General features: G+C 45.5%; 1 protein-coding gene across 1 annotated transcript in view; it reads right to left on the bottom strand.

The window, feature by feature from the left end:
- CEP112 (centrosomal protein 112) overlaps nucleotides 1-18,989 on the bottom strand; it is a 704,958-nt gene that overhangs the window by 657,439 nt on the left and 28,530 nt on the right. The window contains exons 6-7 of the mRNA XM_030208453.1: nucleotides 11,410-11,485; nucleotides 1,996-2,073 (exon numbers count right to left, since the gene is read on the bottom strand). Coding sequence (XP_030064313.1) covers nucleotides 1,996-2,073; nucleotides 11,410-11,485 — 154 coding nt within the window. The remainder of the gene's footprint in view (nucleotides 1-1,995; nucleotides 2,074-11,409; nucleotides 11,486-18,989) is intronic.

Raw genomic sequence — 18,989 nt, 5'->3', positions numbered from 1 at the left:
CCTACTCGTGTTTCCTAATTCTTACTATAAACAACAGATTTATCATCTGCTAGCTAAATCGGAATGAGGAGCTGTACTCTCCTTTCCACGTTAAAACTGGTATCATCTGAATCCATCTCTTTCTGCGTATCCTTTCAGATGTAATCCTTAATAAAAATCAAACAAAATAAAACATGGAAAAGAAAATAAGATGATACCTTTTTTATTGGACATAACTTAATACATTTCTTGATTAGCTTTCGAAGGTTGCCCTTCTTCCTCAGATCGGAAATAAGCAAATGTGCTAGCTGACAGTGTATATAAGTGAAAACATTCAAGCATTACTATGACAGTAAAATAGATACTATTGGAGATTCTACATGGAATGTTGCTACTATTGGAGATTCTACATGGAATGTTGCTATTCCACTAGCAACATTCCATGTACAAGGCTGCGCAGGCTTCTGTTTCTGTGAGTCTGACATCCTGCACGTACGTGCAGGACGTCAGGCTCACAGAAGCAGAAGCCTGCGCGGCCACATTGGTGATCTACAAGGGCCGACTTCTACATGGAATGTTGCTATTCCACTAGCAACATTCCATGTAGAAGGCTGCGCAGGCTTCTGTTTCTGTGAGTCTGACGTCCTGCACGTACGTGCAGGACGTCAGACTCACAGAAGCAGAAGCCTGCGGGGCCACGTTGGTGATCTACAAGGGCCGACTTCTACATGGAATGTTGCTAGTGGAATAGCAACATTCCATGTAGAATCTATAGAAATCAAACAAAATAAAACATGGAAAAGAAAATAAGATGATACCTTTTTTATTGGACATAACTTAATACATTTCTTGATTAGCTTTCGAAGGTTGCCCTTCTTCCTCAGATCGGAAATAAGCAAATGTGGTAGATGACAGTGTATATAAGTGAAAACATTCAAGCATTACTATGACAGTAAAATAGATACCATTGGAGATTCTACATGGAATGTTGCTACTATTGGAGATTCTACATGGAATGTTGCTATTCCACTATGTGCAGGACGTCAGACTCACAGAAGCAGAAGCCTGCGCGGCCACGTTGGTGATCTACAAGGGCCGACTTCTACATGGAACGTTGCTAGTGGAATAGCAACATTTCATGTAGAATCTATAGAAATCAAACAAAATAAAACATGGAAAAGAAAATAAGATGATACCTTTTTTATTGGACATAACTTAATACATTTCTTGATTAGCTTTCGAAGGTTGCCCTTCTTCCTCAGATCGGAAATAAGCAAATGTGCTAGCTGACAGTGTATATAAGTGAAAACATTCAAGCATTACTATGACAGTCTGACCTATCCACACCCATCCTGTTAGAATATCAATGATATGCTTTGATGTCCCCATGCATACCTCCGACCCACCCCCATCCTCCCACCCTGTCAGACTGTCATAGTAATGCTTGAATGTTTTCACTTATATACACTGTCAGCTAGCACATTTGCTTATTTCCGATCTGAGGAAGAAGGGCAACCTTCGAAAGCTAATCAAGAAATGTATTAAGTTATGTCCAATAAAAAAGGTATCATCTTATTTTCTTTTCCATGTTTTATTTTGTTTGATTTCTATTGATAACCTTAAGAGTGGACTAACACGGCTACCACACTCCTCTACTTAAGATGTAATCCTAAATGCTCTCACTATCTTCTGACTACAGCACAGGTGTACACATTATTTTTCTGGAAAAGTCCTTCATTTAGATTTTTTTTCATGCATTAAAAAAACCAAAAACTTTCCATCCCTACTTCTTTGAAAGATATGCCGTTGGCCAGTTGCTTTCCCCATTTACACTTAAACCCATATGAAATTCCTCTCAGACACCAAGTACTTAAAAGTGACCAGCAAATCGCAACCCTGGGAAAACAGCAAGAGGTCTCCACATTCCGAATGGCAAAAGCATATGGCAGCCCGACTACTTTCAACTTCTGGCCAAAAACATTATAAACATTTTTGTTTTGAGTCTGTTTACCTTACCCCAAGATTCCAGCTGTTGAGACGCACTTCTATGTCGCTATCATCCAAAGCAGCAGCACCTCGTTTACGATAGTCCCCCTGGAAGATAAGTTTGAAAAGCAACCTTAGAATCACTTTGTTTTATTCTGTCTTTGCTCTAGCTCACTGCTGAACTGACCCTGAAACTAACATAATTAAATGAAACTGTACCACACCGTTGCAAAGCTATTTCACCCGTGAAAGCAAAATCGGTTCTTATCCACACTAGTTCCTTATATTTCCAGTGCATTTTGCAAGTCTAAGAAGTATTCAAAGTCGCTATAAGAAAATATTCAACGAAGAGAGACTTATCTAGGTTCTAAAAAGAGGTGTCTGCAGGTGCTGTCTCCAGACGCTTTGCACAATTCAATAGCCGAGGTCTCTTGGTGATTAGTCTTCCTTCAGAAGACAAAGGCCAAACTGCGGTCTCTCGCTGTGACTGTGTCACTTCCCATACATTTCCCCCACTGCCTTCTGAATCTACCTTGAAGAACACCTGGCTGGTGGCCTGGGGTCGCAATCACTGGTGATAGGTAGGAGGGAGAGAGAGAGACAGAATGCAGCGGTCTACAATGTAGCTGCAAAGATTTTCCACTTCAAGAACTCGGTCATAACTCTTGCACAATAAAATTTGCCACTTAATTACTCGCTCCCTGCAAACTACAAGGTGTAGTTACAAGTAAGGAATATTTTTGTAAAATTTCAAAAAGTGCACAGCGTTTTCCAGGTGTCTCATGTGACATTCATCTGTCTCTCTCTTAGATGCTTCACTTCAAGAATTTGATGAAAACTAATTTGTACATAGCTGTTGATTTATTACTATCATCTATATTCTGTTATTTGTCGTAACATACATTCCCCCTTCAGTTATCCCCCCCAAATGGTGAAAGGTAAACAGAGTACTGTAGTGAAAATTCAAGGTTATGTACTAGGCTCCTGAAGAAGCAAATACATTGGAGGTCATTGTTTTCTATTTCCGGGCAAAAAGAGCTTACAATCTAATAGACAAAAAATAAAGTAAGCAAATCAAATCAATTAATGTGTACAGGAAGGAGGAGAGGAGGAGAGGAGGTTACAAGTGGTTACGAGTCAAAAGCAATGTCAAAGAGGTGGGCTTTCAGTCTAGATTTAAAGGTGGCCAAGGATGGGGCAAGACGTAGGGGCTCAGGAAGTTTATTCCAGGCGTAGGGTGCAGCGAGACAGAAGGCGCGAAGTCTGGAGTTGGCAGTAGTGGAGAAGGGAACAGATAGGAAGGATTTATCCATGGAGCGGAGTGCACGGGAATTAACTGCTGTTTCCAGTTTATTCCTGCCTTGATTGCTGTCTGTTCTTGCTAGTCTGTGGATAGTTAGATTAGATTGTTGTTTGTTTGTTTGTTTGTCTTGTCTCTGAGTTGTAGTTCTGTGTTAGTCCTTGTCTGTTTGTATCTTACTGGCTGCTCTGCAGCTTTTAGTTTTGTATCTTGTTAGTCAATGTTTGGCTCCCTGTTTTAGTGGCTGTTTTCAGCTTTCAGTCCTGTCCTTTAGCCTATCTGTTCCCTGCCTTGCTGTCCCTGTGTTGCCTAGCTGTTATCCAGTCCTGCCCTGTCCAGTAAGTCCTGCCGGCCACCTGAAGCCTGGAGCTCAACTCTTGGTGAAAAGTGGCCAGGTGCAGGTGAAGCCTGTTTGTCAGAGATCTGCCCTGTCTCTAGCGTGGGGTGGTTTTGCCTGCCACTGCCGCTCCTCGGCAGTGGTCCAAGGGCTCACAACCTAGTTTCCTGCTTGAAAACGTGACACATTTGTTGCGCAGCTCCTGCAACTGAACACTCTCCACAAGCAGCAGCCCAGCTTTTAAACTTTGTAAAAGATTTTTCAAAGTCCTTGCAGCCTCTCTTTCATACCCCGTGTCCAGAGTGGAACCTTAATTTAGCCTTCGGGCTCCTCAGAAGCCTCCTTTTCATCTACTCTGGAAGGCCCTCCTTGAAAGATCTTACGTTAAAGACCATGTTCTTGGTGGCTGTTGCGTCAGCACATAGGGTTTCGTAGCTTAGGAACATAAGTGTTGCTATACTGGGACTGACAAAGGTCCATCAAGCTGAGTATCCCGTTTCCAATAAAAGATAGGTCTCCCTTCAGATGGGACCTGTCTGAAATGTGGAGCACTTAATGCCTCTTATAAACACTGTGTATGGGATTGCCCAGGCTTTCATCCATTTTGGAAAGATGTTTGGTCTCATTTGGGTGGCCTTTATAACAAGCGCTGGGAGGTGACCTCTGAGCACTCTGTCCTTGATGATGTCGCCAATATAGCGGAGGGCACTCGAGTTTCTGGTTTTTTTCTTACGCAAGGCATCCTTGATTGAGAAGCGCTGCCTGTTACCGCAGTGGATACAGGATGCCCCACCTATACTTACACAGTGGCGCAATCAGATGCAGGAGCTCCTCCAGATGGAAAGGCTCTCGGGGCCGTAGAGCTAGGAAGAGATTCTTAAAGTTGTAGACTCCGGTAAATGCACACCCCTCCCAATGTTTCTGCCCTCTGCATTTTTGAATACTTTATGGGACTCTGCCTTTTAAGTTTAGATGATCCAGGCACTCTCTCTCTAACCTCTGGGATTTAGGTCACAAGGGACTTAGGTTTGGGCGGGGGGGGAGATTGGAAGGGGCAAGTGTATTCTGCATGGGATTACTCAGTTTGAATATGTGATTGTTATTGTCTTTTAGCATTTCCTTGTTAGCTCTTTCTAATCACATTCTTTTGTTAATGGTACTGAGTTTGTCCATTGGTTGAAAAATCTAATAATATCTATATAAATAATTCTCACCTCCAATTCTGAAGCTCACAGTGTGGCAGGGAAACACTGAAGCCCTGTACTGTTGTAGCCTGTCAGCACCACTCACTCTCACTGTCACTCATACACCCACCCTTAGCCACGCCCCCAGCCACGCCCCATCCGGACATAATTCGCAACCCCAACGTTCAAATGAAGCCCCCAAGCTCCACCTACGTCCGTGAAGGGTTCGTAACTTCATGGTGGTGAAGCCTCTCTACACACCATGTCTCTCGGACACGCCCTCGCGTCGACCGTGATGACGTGAAAATTAGATCTCCCCCCCCAGGGCAAGGTTGCTTCTCGCTCCCCAAACACGCCTCCAGCCTCTATCACCCCTCCCACCACCAACTCCCACTGACGCAACCCAATCCCCCTGCCCACGACAGTTGCCGTCTCCCAAACAGCAGGCTGGGACCGACGCTACTCCCAACTGCAGCCTTCACCTTGCTAACGCCCCTTTCATTAGTTTCAGAAACGGCCATTTCAGGCGGCCGAGATATCCGGTTTGGCCTGTGGCCTGTAGCTCCGCCCTCGCATCCCTCTGCCGCCCGCGATTACGTTGACGGCGCGTCCCTCCGCCTCTCGCAATGACGTCGACGGCGGGGCGGGGCGGCAGAAGCCACGAGTCACATGAACAGACGACGATGGCAGGGCAGGAAAGGCAGAAGGCACACAAAACTGCGACGGACGCAGGGGAAGGACCGCGACGGACGCAGGGGGAGGAGCAGGAATACAAAACAAACAAAACCGCGACACGTGCACGGCAAGGAGTACAGAAACACGCGGACGGCGTTTCCCTACTCCTCCTCTGCCCCCCTCCCAGGCGCATCACCCAACCACCTCCCCCCCCCCCAAGCACATACCTCCCAAACAATCGCCATGCCGCTCATCAACAGTGCCCACAGGGACGCAGCTTCCCAGACAGCATGGAAGAACTGTGAAGGGAGGGAACAGCCCATTGCCACAGAGCCTCAAAGAAACTAAACAGAACCCAGGCACCTCTGTGTCACACAGAAGGAAACAGCATGAAGGTATCTTCAACATACAGAGGGACAGAAAGTGTGACAGCCTCAATCACCATAGCTCAGGGACCTCAGGGCACAGATGGCAAACAGCCTGGCACAGCCACCCTCCCGGGAACACCCCCTCAACTACAGAAACCAGGATCACATACGCACTTCCACACACTCATTCTCACACACACACACACTCGCACATTCACTCTCTCTCACACACAGTCACTCTCTCAAACACACACTCCGAGGAAAACCTTGCTAACGCCCGTTTCATTTCTGACAGAAACGGGCCTTTTTTTACTAGTTCTAACAAAATTACCCTCAAAATAAATACCCAGCAAACCAATATCCAGGGCTTACTTTCTGGCCTTCCCCTCCCCCTCCATTTATTTTTCTTATATATTATTTGCTCCTCTCTAGACAACTGACCCAGGTGGTCAAGGGCTAAAGGGCACTGCTCCTGCGAGACTAAACCCCCGTTAACATCACTTGCGGGAGCCGTGTCATTGGCAACAACCACCTCCCCTCCTGGAGCCTGAGAACACAGTCTCCATACTGCATTCTCGCCCGGCAGGAGGCTCCTGCACCACTGTGGGATGGCTGAAGTATGGGGCCCAGTCCCACAGTTACCAAGCTTAATAACAAAAAAGAAGCAGAGATTCAAACCTGCTTTAAATGCAGATCCACCGAGTGGTGCTGTACCACAAGTTCACTGGGGTTGTAAATCACTCTCCGGTTTCCTGGTTACTGGGACGCACCGCAGGGGACATCTTTTCATTTAGAGTGAACGGGGCCTACTACAATGAATCCTTTTCCAAGACTGAAGCTTCTAGTCTAGGGGCATGACTTAGAGACCAAATAAAAGCAGGGAAAAAAAAAAACACATAAACCATTTTATAAAGATCCTCTTCTTTCAGGCATTTTTTCCCCAAATACATTTTCTTAGAAATGACCACTGTAACAGGAAAATCTTCATGATGGCACAAGAAAACAAAAGGAACTGAGTTGCAAAACAGCCAGAAATATACACTGCACTTAACATCCAGGAAGGAGACTCGGGTAACAGAAAAGTGTGAAAATGAAGATTGTTCTGGCACCCGCACTGTATTTGAAAAGTAAAATAAATGGGGCAGCTTTGCACTTCAGGTTCAATGCTTTGCATTTTTGATGTTATCTGTAATTGGGCAAAATGAACTCAGGCTGGCCCAGTGAAAGATGGTTTTTTTTCATACAGAAAAGTAATACGTTTTACTTCGTACTCTTGGCTCAGGGCTATGGCAGACTTTCACAATAGCTTTAGCTGGGCTAAACAACAGTAGCTAATGCAATTTTAATATATTTTAAGTTATTTAAATTGTTCTAGACTTGTCCTTTAGGCTATAAAGATCTTTCTGGTAGATATAATTGTAGTATTTATTTATTAGGATTTATTTACTGCCTTTTTGAAGGAATTCACTCAAGGCAGTGTACATCATGGTAGCTAGAAAAAAAAAATACATGTAGACTTCTCTCCCTTAGGTGTTATTCATGGAAATCGCCTGATATTCTGTCCATGGCAGAAGATGGAAGATAAAAAAAGCAGATCGTGTAAAAGGACAAATATAATTTATTTCAAACAATATACTAATGCTTATATAAATATAGACAGCCCGACACAGGCCGTGTTTCGCCCAACTGGGCTGCTTCAGGGGCTATATAAGAGTCCTTTGCTACCAAATATAAGGTGCATGTGAAATGTCCTATCAAACAATGTATGAAGAATTGATTTGGTCTGAAAAAAAACAGCTGAATCAGAGATGTCAAAAGCATAATTTGCTGACGTAGAGTCAGTATTACAGTCACGTATCTCTGAGGTCCATGGCAGTCAGCTTTTTTTTTTTTTTGTTAAACACTGGCCACCACAGGTGTTTCTAGGCCCGGACATTCAGTGCCAGCCCACACCACTGGTTCTTCATTTGGGTATGAGTTGACAGCTTTTGCTCCGGCCTCACTTGGACACACAGCTATGTGGGCACCGGTGGAGAGCAGCGATGGTACCCAGATAACCTTCTGGCTCTGCCTTCGCTTTGCCCTCATAGAAAGCACCGGTGCGTATTTCTTAGTAAAAAAAAAGGTGCCGGTACTCAAATGCTAGGCCACTCTTCAGGGGTGGGGTAATCACTGAGGGACCCATCCCACAATAGCCAAGCCCCCTGCAACCGGTCACAGAATGTATGACAAGGCAGAATTGGTGTGTAGAGCCTCAGCTCTTTCATTAAAACTTGGGGTCCATGGGTCAATTTTAGCAGACAACGGAAAAGGTGCCGGTACTCAGTACCCCCAAGTACCCCCTCAAAAAAAAGCCCTGGAAATCACCAAGGTGGTCTGACCAGATATTCAGTGGAAGTATCTGGTGAGGAGCCCGCATCCACCCACTGAATATTGACCCCCCTAAGCTTTTTATGCCTGCATACAAGTACCAGTGTTTTGGTGGGCTTGGGGAGGGTAGAGTGAGATCCAGCAGTTTCCCCCCTGTAGCTTAGATGAATGTGAATCTGGAGCCACAATTTTTCATTTACAAACAAGTATTTCTGTTCTGTGTTCATGGCTGAAAGGCTGGGGGTTGGACAGAAGAAAACAAATGGGGATGGATGGATGGTAGACCCGAGACCTATTCTCAGAGGACTGTTTGTGAGGAGCTAACTAAACTAAAAGTAGGCAAAGCTAAATGCTAGAGTCGCCCATATATTCCTATGGGCAACCTAGCGTTTAGTGTGTGTCCATCATTAGTGCATGCTAAAAACGCTAACGCGCCCTTAGCGCTGATTAGTAAACAGGGTCCTTAGGTGGCTAAGTGCTGAAAATCAGCAATTTACTGCAGAAGTGTCAACTCCGTTCCCAAACCGCCAACAAAAAATAGCTGGATTTGAGTTTGAGCAATCTGTGACAATATTCAGCAGCACTAGCTGGTCATGTACCAACTAATATCACTGGATATTTATATTTATAGCATTTATATCCCACCTTTTCCCACCTATTTGTAGGCTCAAAGTGGCTTACAGAGTGTGGTTATGATATAATCATTTCGTGATAACAGGTACAGTTCTTATAGTTTGAATGTTGGTAAGAGAAGATAAGCATAGTCGTTTCATGATAGAACCACACAAGCAATATAAACTGGTCAGGAACCATTTCTGGCCGGTGAAATCGCTTTATACATAAGTACATAAGTATTGCCACACTGGGACAGACCAAAGGTCTATCAAGCCCAGCATCCTGTTTCCAACAGTGGCCAATCCAGGTCACAAATACCTGGTAAGATGCCAAAAAAGTTCAATACATTTTTATGCTGCTTATCCCATAAATAAGCAGTGGATTTTCCCCCAAGTCATTTTAATAACGGTCTATGGACTTTTCCTTTAGGAAGCTGTCCAAACCTTTTTTAAATCCCGTTAAGCTAACCGCCTTTACCACATTCTCTGGCAACGAATTCCAGAGTTTAATCACACGTTGAGTGAAGAAACTTTTTCTCCGATTCATTCTAAATTTACTACTTTGTAGCTTCGTCACATGCCCCCTAGTCCTAGTATTTTTGGAAAAAGAGTATCGACCCCATAAGCCAAGCTATACGCAAAGGATGGCACACTTAACGCTGGCCCTAGCAGAGGGGAAAAAATTAGATGCATAGACTTCTAAGCACAATTAAAACAGATTATTATTATTTATTGCATTTGTATCCCACCTCTTTGCAGGCTCAATGTGGCTTACAATCTATCGTTCTTGGTGGTAATAGATTAGATCCTTTATGAACTCATCTTTTAACCATCCCAAGAGCCACAATTTGATGGATTATTGAGCATAGCGGTAAGTCATTCTACATGCCAATAAAATTCAGAGGAATTCAAGTGTGTTTGTGAAACTGCTGCTCTAATATGAAGTCAGGCTATTAACTTTGTTGACATCAACTGATTTACTAAGTGAGCAAAAAAAAAAAAAATCTATCTAAATAAGTCCATGAAAATAATGCCAGCCTCAGAACACCTCTAATGTTTCCCAAGGCCAGTTATTACAGAGACATGATTTCATCTGCAACCTAAACAATATTTCAGAGTTTGGAAAGAAAACTGTATAAACACTGCCTAAGGTCTTTGAACTGGTTCAGCTTAACAAATGCAATTTATGTACTATGAAATACCAGTTCACACTCAAGGCAAAAGTAATTTATAAATCTCTCAAAAGGAGAACAAGCTTTCAGTCTAGCTACAAAATACAAACATAACCATGCAGTCAGATTTAAATTCTTCTCATTTTCAGAGATTTGAAGTCGGATTTCACCATCTGGTTCAATAAGCCAGTAAATAAATAAAATGCTATGTGTGTCAATGGATGTGAACTGATAATCCTACGGCTCCAAATCAGAACTCTTATCACTGATTTAAAGCGACAGCTCCCCCAGATGAGCTACTGCGTGTAGCTAGGTTGCATACATAGTAACATAGTAGATGACGGCAGAAAAAGACCTGAACGGTCCATCCAGTCTGCCCAACAAGACAAAGTCATATGTGCTACTTTTTGTGTATATCTTACCTTGATTTGTAACTGTCATTTTCAGGGCACAGACCGTACAAGTCTGCCCAGCACTATCTCCGCCTCCCAACCACCAGCTCCACCTCCCACCACCGGCTCTGGCACAGACCGTACAAGTCTGCCCAGCACTATCCCCGCCTCCCAACCACCAGCTCCACCTCCCACCACCGGCTCTGGCACAAACCGTACAAGTCTGCCCAGCACTATCCCCGCCTCCCAACCACCAGCTCCACCTCCCACCACCGGCTCTGGCACAGACCGTATAAGTCTGCCCCGCCTCCCACCACCAGCTCTGCCACCCAATCTTGCCTACATGCATCTCTAGTTCTCCAAACTATGCCCCACTGAATTCACTTTCCTTGTCTATGACTGAATCCAGACAAACACAGCGAAGGTGTCACATTTTAGACACTCGGATTCTGCATACATCTTTTAGACATGCACGTCTTTGTGATGTTGGTAGCGTACATTAGAATGAAGTTACTTATGAGTCTTTGGATGTCTGAATAAACTTTCTGCATGATTTATACATCATCTAGCTTTGGGAGGCGGGGATAGTGCTGGGCAGACTTGTACGGTCTGTGCCCTGAAAATGAGTTACAAATCAAGGTAAGATATACACAAAAAGTAGCACATATGACTTTGTCTTGTTGGGCAGACTGGACGGACCATTCAGGTCTTTTTCTGCCGTCATCTACTATGTTACCATGTATAATGCATGGGACTTCATTCTTCTGGGGTTTTTTTGCTATGGCTGAATCCAACCCATGAAGAAATTTCCTTTTTTTTTTTTTTTTAAATCATGCATGCTAGCAACAAGGCAGCAAGGCTGATGAAGTTCCACCAGCCAAAGAAGATAATGGCACGATAGCAAAGTCCTAGATGGACCGAGACCTCCCCCCCTCCCCCCAATCTTGCTCAAATTCCAAGTGGGACACCCCATTGGCCCTTTCAGTGATATTCTCTTGAAACATTTGAGGACCCTGCTCAGCCCCATTTTACCTGATGAGTAGCGAGGTTTTCTTCATCAGAGCGACGAATAGGACTCGAGGACTGCGATCTGAATGCATATCTTTGCCTGCCACCAAATGAAAGAGAGAAACTGCACTTAATAAACACAAGAGAACATTGTAAATAGAAAGAATTATAGAATAACCAAGTGTTACATTTACGTCTCTGAAGCAATTTGGCCTACAGGACCATAAAGAACAACGTTATTTTTTTTTTTTTAATACTTGGGTAAGGCTCAGTCGAGAAGACTCTGATTTGAGCTAGCTTTGTATTTCTTTTGGCTAAAACATGGCATGCCTTAGATACAGCTCCTCTTTGCTTTGAAAAGAAAAATATGCAGACATGGGCCTATGGTGCACCCAGAAAGAGAATTTTATTTTATTTTTTTTTATGTGCTGTGTAGTAGTTTAACTCTCTGCTAGTACCTGAGCTATCCTTTCACCACTCACCTGGACCACTGGGTTTTGAAAAACTCTTTTTGCAGGATGCGATTTTAATGTGGGCTTGTGGTTAGGGTTACCATTTTGTGTCCTCTGAAAAAGAGGACACATGTCACGCCCCCTACCCCGCCCCCGCCACGCCTCATGTCCCGCCCCCCCGCCACGCCCCCTTCAGGTCCGGGTTCCGCCCCTATTCCCCCCCCCCCCATCACATACCCCCCCCTCACTTACTGGTGGTCTAGTAGAGTCTTCTCTTCGGGGCAGGAAAGAGCCCCCTCTTTCCTGCCCGGAGCGCTGCCTGCCCTTGCCTGCTGCATCTTCCTCGGTATGGCTGGGGATTCAAAATGGCCACCGAGAGTTGAAGCGGCCTCGCGAGAGTTCAACTCTCGGCGGCCATTTTGAATCCCCAGCCAGACCGAGAAAGATGATAGACAGGGGAGGCAGCGCTCCGGGCAGGAAAGAGGGGGCTCTTTCCTGCCCCGAAGACGTCACTAGACCACCAGGGAACATGGTAAGGAAGGGGAGGGGACGGGAGACCAGGTCACCAGACCCACGGCGCCGATCACACGCCCACCGCACGCACGCGCCTGCTCGCACCCGCGCCCACGTTTGTCCAGAAATCCGGACAAACGTGGGCGCGGGCAAAATCCGCCGGACGCCCCGGACATGCCCTCAAAAAGAGGACATGTCCGGGGAAATCCGGACGTATGGTAACCCTACTTGTGGTAAAATATCATATATCCTACTATCAAACAGAGAGGACTGGGGCACAGTTCCCAACCTCCATACTGAAGGTAAGCCATCTGGATTACTGCAACTCACTATACGCAGGCTGCAAAGAACAAATAATGAGAAAACTTCAAACGGCCCAGAATACAGCAGCCAGACTCATCTTCGGAAAACCAAAATACGAAAGCGCAGCACCCTTACGTGAGAAACTACACTGGCTCCCACTCAAGGAACGTATCGCCTTTAAATTATGCACGTTAGTTCACAAAATCATTCACGGTGAAGCCCCTGCATACATGTCCGACTTAATAGACCTGCCACCCAGAAATGCCAAAAAATCATCCAGAACTTTCCTCAACCTTCACTTCCCTTAGTGCAAAGGCATAAAGTATAAAGTACTACATGCATCAACCTTCTCCTACATGAGCACGCAACTCTGGAACGCACTACCACGCAACCTGAAAACGATCTATGAATTAACCGACTTCCGCAAACGATTGAAGACCTCTCTCTTTGAAAAAACATACTGCAAGGATCAAAACACATAAATCCCATATACACCATAATAACGCCTCAAGACATTACCTCACATACTCCATTTCCCCGTACTCTGTCCCATTCAATAATCTACCCACAGATAAAAACTGTTATACCCCATCGCTCTCTTGCTATTATTCGATCACCCTAGTAATCCCCCAACGTCATATCCTATAGTTTCTACGCCCCCAAAGATGATTGACCTGACTCTGTCTTCCTTAACTATTCACAATGTAACCCATAATCGTAATGTAACAAACTGTATTTCCATCATTTACAATGTATTGTAAGCCACACTGAGCCCGCAAATGGGTGGGAAAATGTGGGATACAAATGCAATTAAATAAATAAGGTGGCATTTGATAAGGAGAACTACATTTACACTTTTGGTTCTGACTTAAAGGCAGAGTTAAACAGGGCTGGTATGAGATTCTAATTATTTGCACGGTTGGCAGCATAAAGTGATTCCATACTGGCACACATCAAAAGAACTCAACTCTCTCAATTTATACATGGTCTCTCCAAAGCAAAGCTGAGGTCGACGGACATTTTTGCAAGCAGTGCCGGCTCTGCTATTGCTGTGGATGAAACGCGGGATTTCAGCTTCCAGTGCTGCCAAATCGGAAGCTCAGTGAAGCCAGAAAAAAAGTTTACTGGAAACAGTATATAAGAATAAGAAATGTCACCGATCTAACACAGAAATTCTAATACAGTTCTATAACATGACTGCAGTTTCGATTGGATCTATAATACGGCTTTGTTTGCTGTTACAGTTATGTTCTTTTTCAATTTGCCTCTCTCTCCCCCCCTCTCTGTTTTCACTCCCACACAATGGAAAAGTCCCTTGACCAGCTGGAAGTAAGGGACAGTCTCCGCTGAGAATGAGCTTCTAAGCACTATTCTCAGATCAGCAAAAGTCAGCTGTTATCCCCAGCCATTTCCCAAAGTCCAAGAGCAAATCCCGCTGGCTCCATCAGACCTAAATATGAGGCCAGCTGAGTGGATTTCTGAAGGGTCTTTGCTAAAGTGTGGTAAAAAAAAAAATAAAAAAAAAGACCGCAGTTACCTACCGTATATTAATTGCATGAATTAATATGCAGTAACCATTAGGGGTTTACCAAACATCTTCTCCTACAGTGACCTCGGAAGACCCTGGATTCTATATAGGTCGCCCAAATTTGGGTATGTAGGGCAGAAGCGCGTGCAAATTAATTAATGAGCTGTTAGTAATTACTGATGTTAATTTGGACTGGCGTGTGTAGCTGCCTATGTGCTATTCTATAACGCTGTGCAACCCAAACAGGGGCGTGGCCATGGGAGGGGCCATTCCGATACTTTAGGTGCGGTGTTATAGAATTCAGGGGTTATACGCCCAACTTGCACACCCGGTTTCAGCAGGCATAAGTCCTCACGTCCAAAATCGGGTGCAGGAATCGGTGCTAAATGGTATTCTTTATAGAATGCGAGATCTACGCTTTCTGGTACAGTAACAGTTAATGCTCAATAAGTAACCTCTCCACACTCATTCCATGCTATGCATTTAACACATGAACCAGTGCATGCTAAGGGGGCAACTGCTAAGCGAGCAACCAGCACCCTGATGTCGCATGGCGTCAACCTTTCCTATAAATGGTACCTGGGGAACCAGATTGCATTATAGAATACTAGCTAGCCCAGCACCATCGTACCTAAAACCTAGGTACAAACTTAGATTGTGAGCCCTCCTGGGACAGAGAAATACCCAGTGTACCTGAATGTAACTCTACTTGAGCTACTACTGAAAAAGGTGTGAGCAAAATCCAAATAAATAAGTGCCTGCAGGTGTTAACTGGAAGCGCATGCAAACTTCCAGGCATGCCCATGTTCGCCCCCTTGTATTATGCAATGTCACTTAATCCTAGGGTTATCACATTTGCCCTAAGGAAAAAGAGGACACATGCCCCGCCTCCTGTCCTGCCCCCTGTCACTTTGACCCCCTCAAAGAAAGCCAGATTCCCTATCTCTCCCCCCATGTATATTCCTCCCCAATTTTCCAGCCTCATGACTCCATTCACTACCCCTCCCCTTTCCTCCTGTACTTTATTGTAGTGCCCTGGTGGTCTAGTGGCGCGGCTGTAGACCTCTTTTGCGCCAGGCGCCGATTCAAAATGGCTGCCAAGCATTCAAGCAGTGACCTTGCAAGACTTCTGCGGAAGTCTCGCGAGGCCACCGCTTGAACTCTCGGCAGTCATTTTGAAGCGGCACCAGGAGCAAGAAAGTTTGTAGACGCGCTGGGCAAGAAAGAGGGGGCTCTTTCCTGCCCCGAAGCCCTCTTTCCTGCCCTGAAGAGGTCACTAGACTACCAGGGCACCACACTAAGGTAAAGGAGGGGAGGATAGGACGCTCTGAGGCCCACCTGTCCGTCCGTCCGCTGCCAGCCTGCCCGTTCACCCGCAAATCCAATCAAACAGGAAGCAAGTCTTCTCCGGAGTAGCCCCCACACTCTGGAATGCATTGCCTGAAAGACTATCTGTACTTCAGGAAGCAGGTGAAAGCTTGGCTCTTCAACCAAGCCTTTAACGGAAGAAGTAACTAACTTGTTAATCTCACTCACACACTCAATGATTGACTCGGGCTGCACATACTGCAGCGGGACATGTTTCTCCACTCCTCCATGTGCAACTTTCTTCAAATCAGTCACCTTACTTTCTAATTCTTCCTTACTTTCTTACTCATCTATATGTTACAACTTTGCCTTACCCTTCACTACCAATTATAATGTTCTAGTACATATTGTGTTGTCATTGCAAATAGTATACCATGCCATACATTGTATTGTTGTTTGAATATTTTTACTGCTGTAATTGTCTATTGCTCATGTTTGATCTATTCTAACTGTACACCGCCTTGAGTGAATTCCTTCAAAAAGGCGGTAAATAAATCCTAATAAATAAAAACCCGCCTGGATGCCCGGCTGTGCCCTCATAAAGAGGACATGTCTGGGTAAACTGGACGTATGGTAACCCAACTTACTCGCATCCTTACAGAATAGCCCTTAGCTGCCCTGCTGCTACTTAATGTACGTATGTGCACATTTATCCGTGAATGTGAGGAGATTCTGTACATTTATCTGCTCAAATGGTGCATAACACGGGCTTCCAGATATAGAACTGCCCTTTAAATGTCAAGCCAACATAGCAAAGTTAGCACATGTTAATTCACGCACAAAGTGCTTAATGCACATTAGCAAAAAGGGCCCATAGCTTTCCATATATAATAGATCCACCAGAAATATTACATTTAACCGTGTCCAGCAACGGAAGGAAATAATGAACTGGAAGAATAAAAACCAGATACAGTTAGTAGTGCTACCTCTGAATTTTTCAAACTTCATCCCCTGTTCATATTTTCTAAAGCAAAGAAACAATTGAGCCACTGCTCAGACTGCAAACTTGTACTCATGAACCCCATTTCAGCCCATTCACTGTTCAGCAATACAAGATCGCCATCTACTGGCAGTTTCAGTGAACAAGTTATCTGAGAAGTTTGGCCAAGTGTAGCACACACACTGGGTGTGAGTAAACTGACAGTACGTTACTACTATTTAGCAAGAAGAAAGACCTATTCGTAATGAATCTTCATGATTTTTCCTAGATAAAATGGTGTGGTAGCTGTGTTAGTCCACATTTAAAGTAATAAATAGAATTAAAACAGAACAAAAAAGAAAATAAGAACATAAGAGTTGCCATACATAGTAACATATAGTAGATGACAGCAGAAAAAGACCTGCACGGTCCATCCAGTCTGCCCAAGAAGACAACTCATATGTGCTACTTTTTGTGTATACCCTACTTTGATTTGTACCTGTGCTCTTCAGGGCACAGACCGTATAAGTCTACCCAGCACTATCCCCGCCTCCCAACCACCAGTCCCGTCTCCCCACCACCGGCTCTGGCACAGACCATATAAGTCTGCCCAGCACTACCCCCCGCCTCCCAACCACCAGCTCTGGCACAGACCATATAAGTCTGCCCAGCACTATCCCCGCCTCCCAACCACCGGCTCTGGCACAGACCATATAAGTCTGCCCAGCACTATCCCCGCCTCCCAACCACCAGCCCCGCCTCCCAACCACCGGCTCTGGCACAGACCATATAAGTCTGCCCAGCACTATCCCCGCCTCCCAACCACCAGCCCCACCTCCCAACCACCGGCTCTGGCACAGACCATATAAGTCTGCCCAGCACTATCCCCGCCTCCCAACCACCAGCTCTGGCACAGACCGTATAAGTCTTTCCAGCACTATCCCCGCCTCCCAACCACCAACCCCGCCTCCCACCACCGGCTCTGGCACAGACCGTATAAGTCTGCCCAGCACTATCCCCGCCTCCCAACCACCAGCCCCACCTCCCAACCACCGGCTCTGGCACAGACCGTATAAGTCTGCCCAGCACTATCCCCGCCTCCCAACCACCAGCCCCGCCTCCCATCCACCGGCTCTGGCACAGACCGTATAAGTCTGCCCAGCACTATCCCCGCCTCCCACCACCGGCTCTGGCACAGACCGTATAAGTCTGCCCAGCACTATCCCCGCCTCCCAACCACCAGCCCCACCTCCCAACCACCGGCTCTGGCACAGACCGTATAAGTCTGCCCAGCACTATCCCCGCCTCCCAACCACCAGCCAATACAACAATACGTCTCATCTGCCCGCAACCTCGGAGTCCTCTTTGACTCCTCCCTCTCCTTCTCTGCGCATATCCAGCAGATAGCCAAGACCTGTCGATTCTTCCTCTATAACATTAGCAAAATTCGCCCTTTCCTCTCTGACCACACCACCCGACCTCTCATCCACTCTCTCATTACCTCTCGCCTTGACTACTGCAATCTACTCCTCACTGGCCTCCCACTTAGCCATCTATCCCCCCTTCAGTCCGTTCAGAACTCTGCTGCAGGTCTTATCCTCCGCCTAGACCGATATACTCATATCGCCCCTCTCCTCAAATCACTTCACTGGCTTCCGATCAGGTACCGCATACAGTTCAAGCTTCTCCTACTAACCTACAAATGCACTCGATCTGCAGCCCCCCCCCCCCTTACCTCTCTACCCTCATCTCCCCTTACGTTCCTACACGTAACCTACTACTATTTAACATTTCTAGAGCGCTACAAAGTGTACGCAGCGCTGTACAAACACAGAAGAAAGACAGTCCCTGCTCAAAGAGCTTACAATCTAATAGACAAAAAGTAAAGCATTTAAATTTAAAATATTTAAGCAGTCAAGCAGAAGAGAACAGTCACAGAAGGACTGAAGATGTTGAAGGGTGGTCAGTGTGATCAGGTGTAACTCTGGTTGGAGTAGTGGGAGAAGGTGATAGAAGAATAGAAATGGGTGATGTAAAAGTAATGACTGGGTTGAAATGGAGGTTATATAAGACATGTCACTCTAGGGGTGGGTGGGACTAAGTCTAAAGCAGGAGAAGGTATTCTCTGCAGCCTATCTGTGAGATGGAAAATGCTCTCTGAAGCTGCTGCTATAAGTTGTTAGTTTTCTCTCCCTGAAAGAGATCCAAGCCACACCCACGAAGTTCAAACCTCCGCTCTCAAGACAAATCCCTCCTCTCAGTACCCTTCTCCACCACCGCCAACTCCAGGCTCCGCCCTTTCTGCCTCGCCTCACCCCATGCTTGGAATAATCTCCCTAAGCCCATACGCCAGGCCCCCTCCCTGCCCATCTTCAAATCCTTGCTCAAAGCCTACCTCTTCAATGTCACCTTCAGCACCTAACCACTATACCACTATTCAGGAAATCTAGACTGCACCAACTTGACATTTCGTCCTTTAGATTGTAAGCCCCTTTGAGCAGGGACTGTCCTTTTTGTTAAA

This window comes from Microcaecilia unicolor, chromosome 6, assembly GCF_901765095.1.
Source record: "Microcaecilia unicolor chromosome 6, aMicUni1.1, whole genome shotgun sequence".
NCBI classification, from domain to species: Eukaryota; Metazoa; Chordata; class Amphibia; order Gymnophiona; family Siphonopidae; genus Microcaecilia; species Microcaecilia unicolor.
The sequence above is the reverse complement of the archived record's forward strand: the minus strand, read 5'-3'. Positions and strand labels throughout refer to the sequence as shown.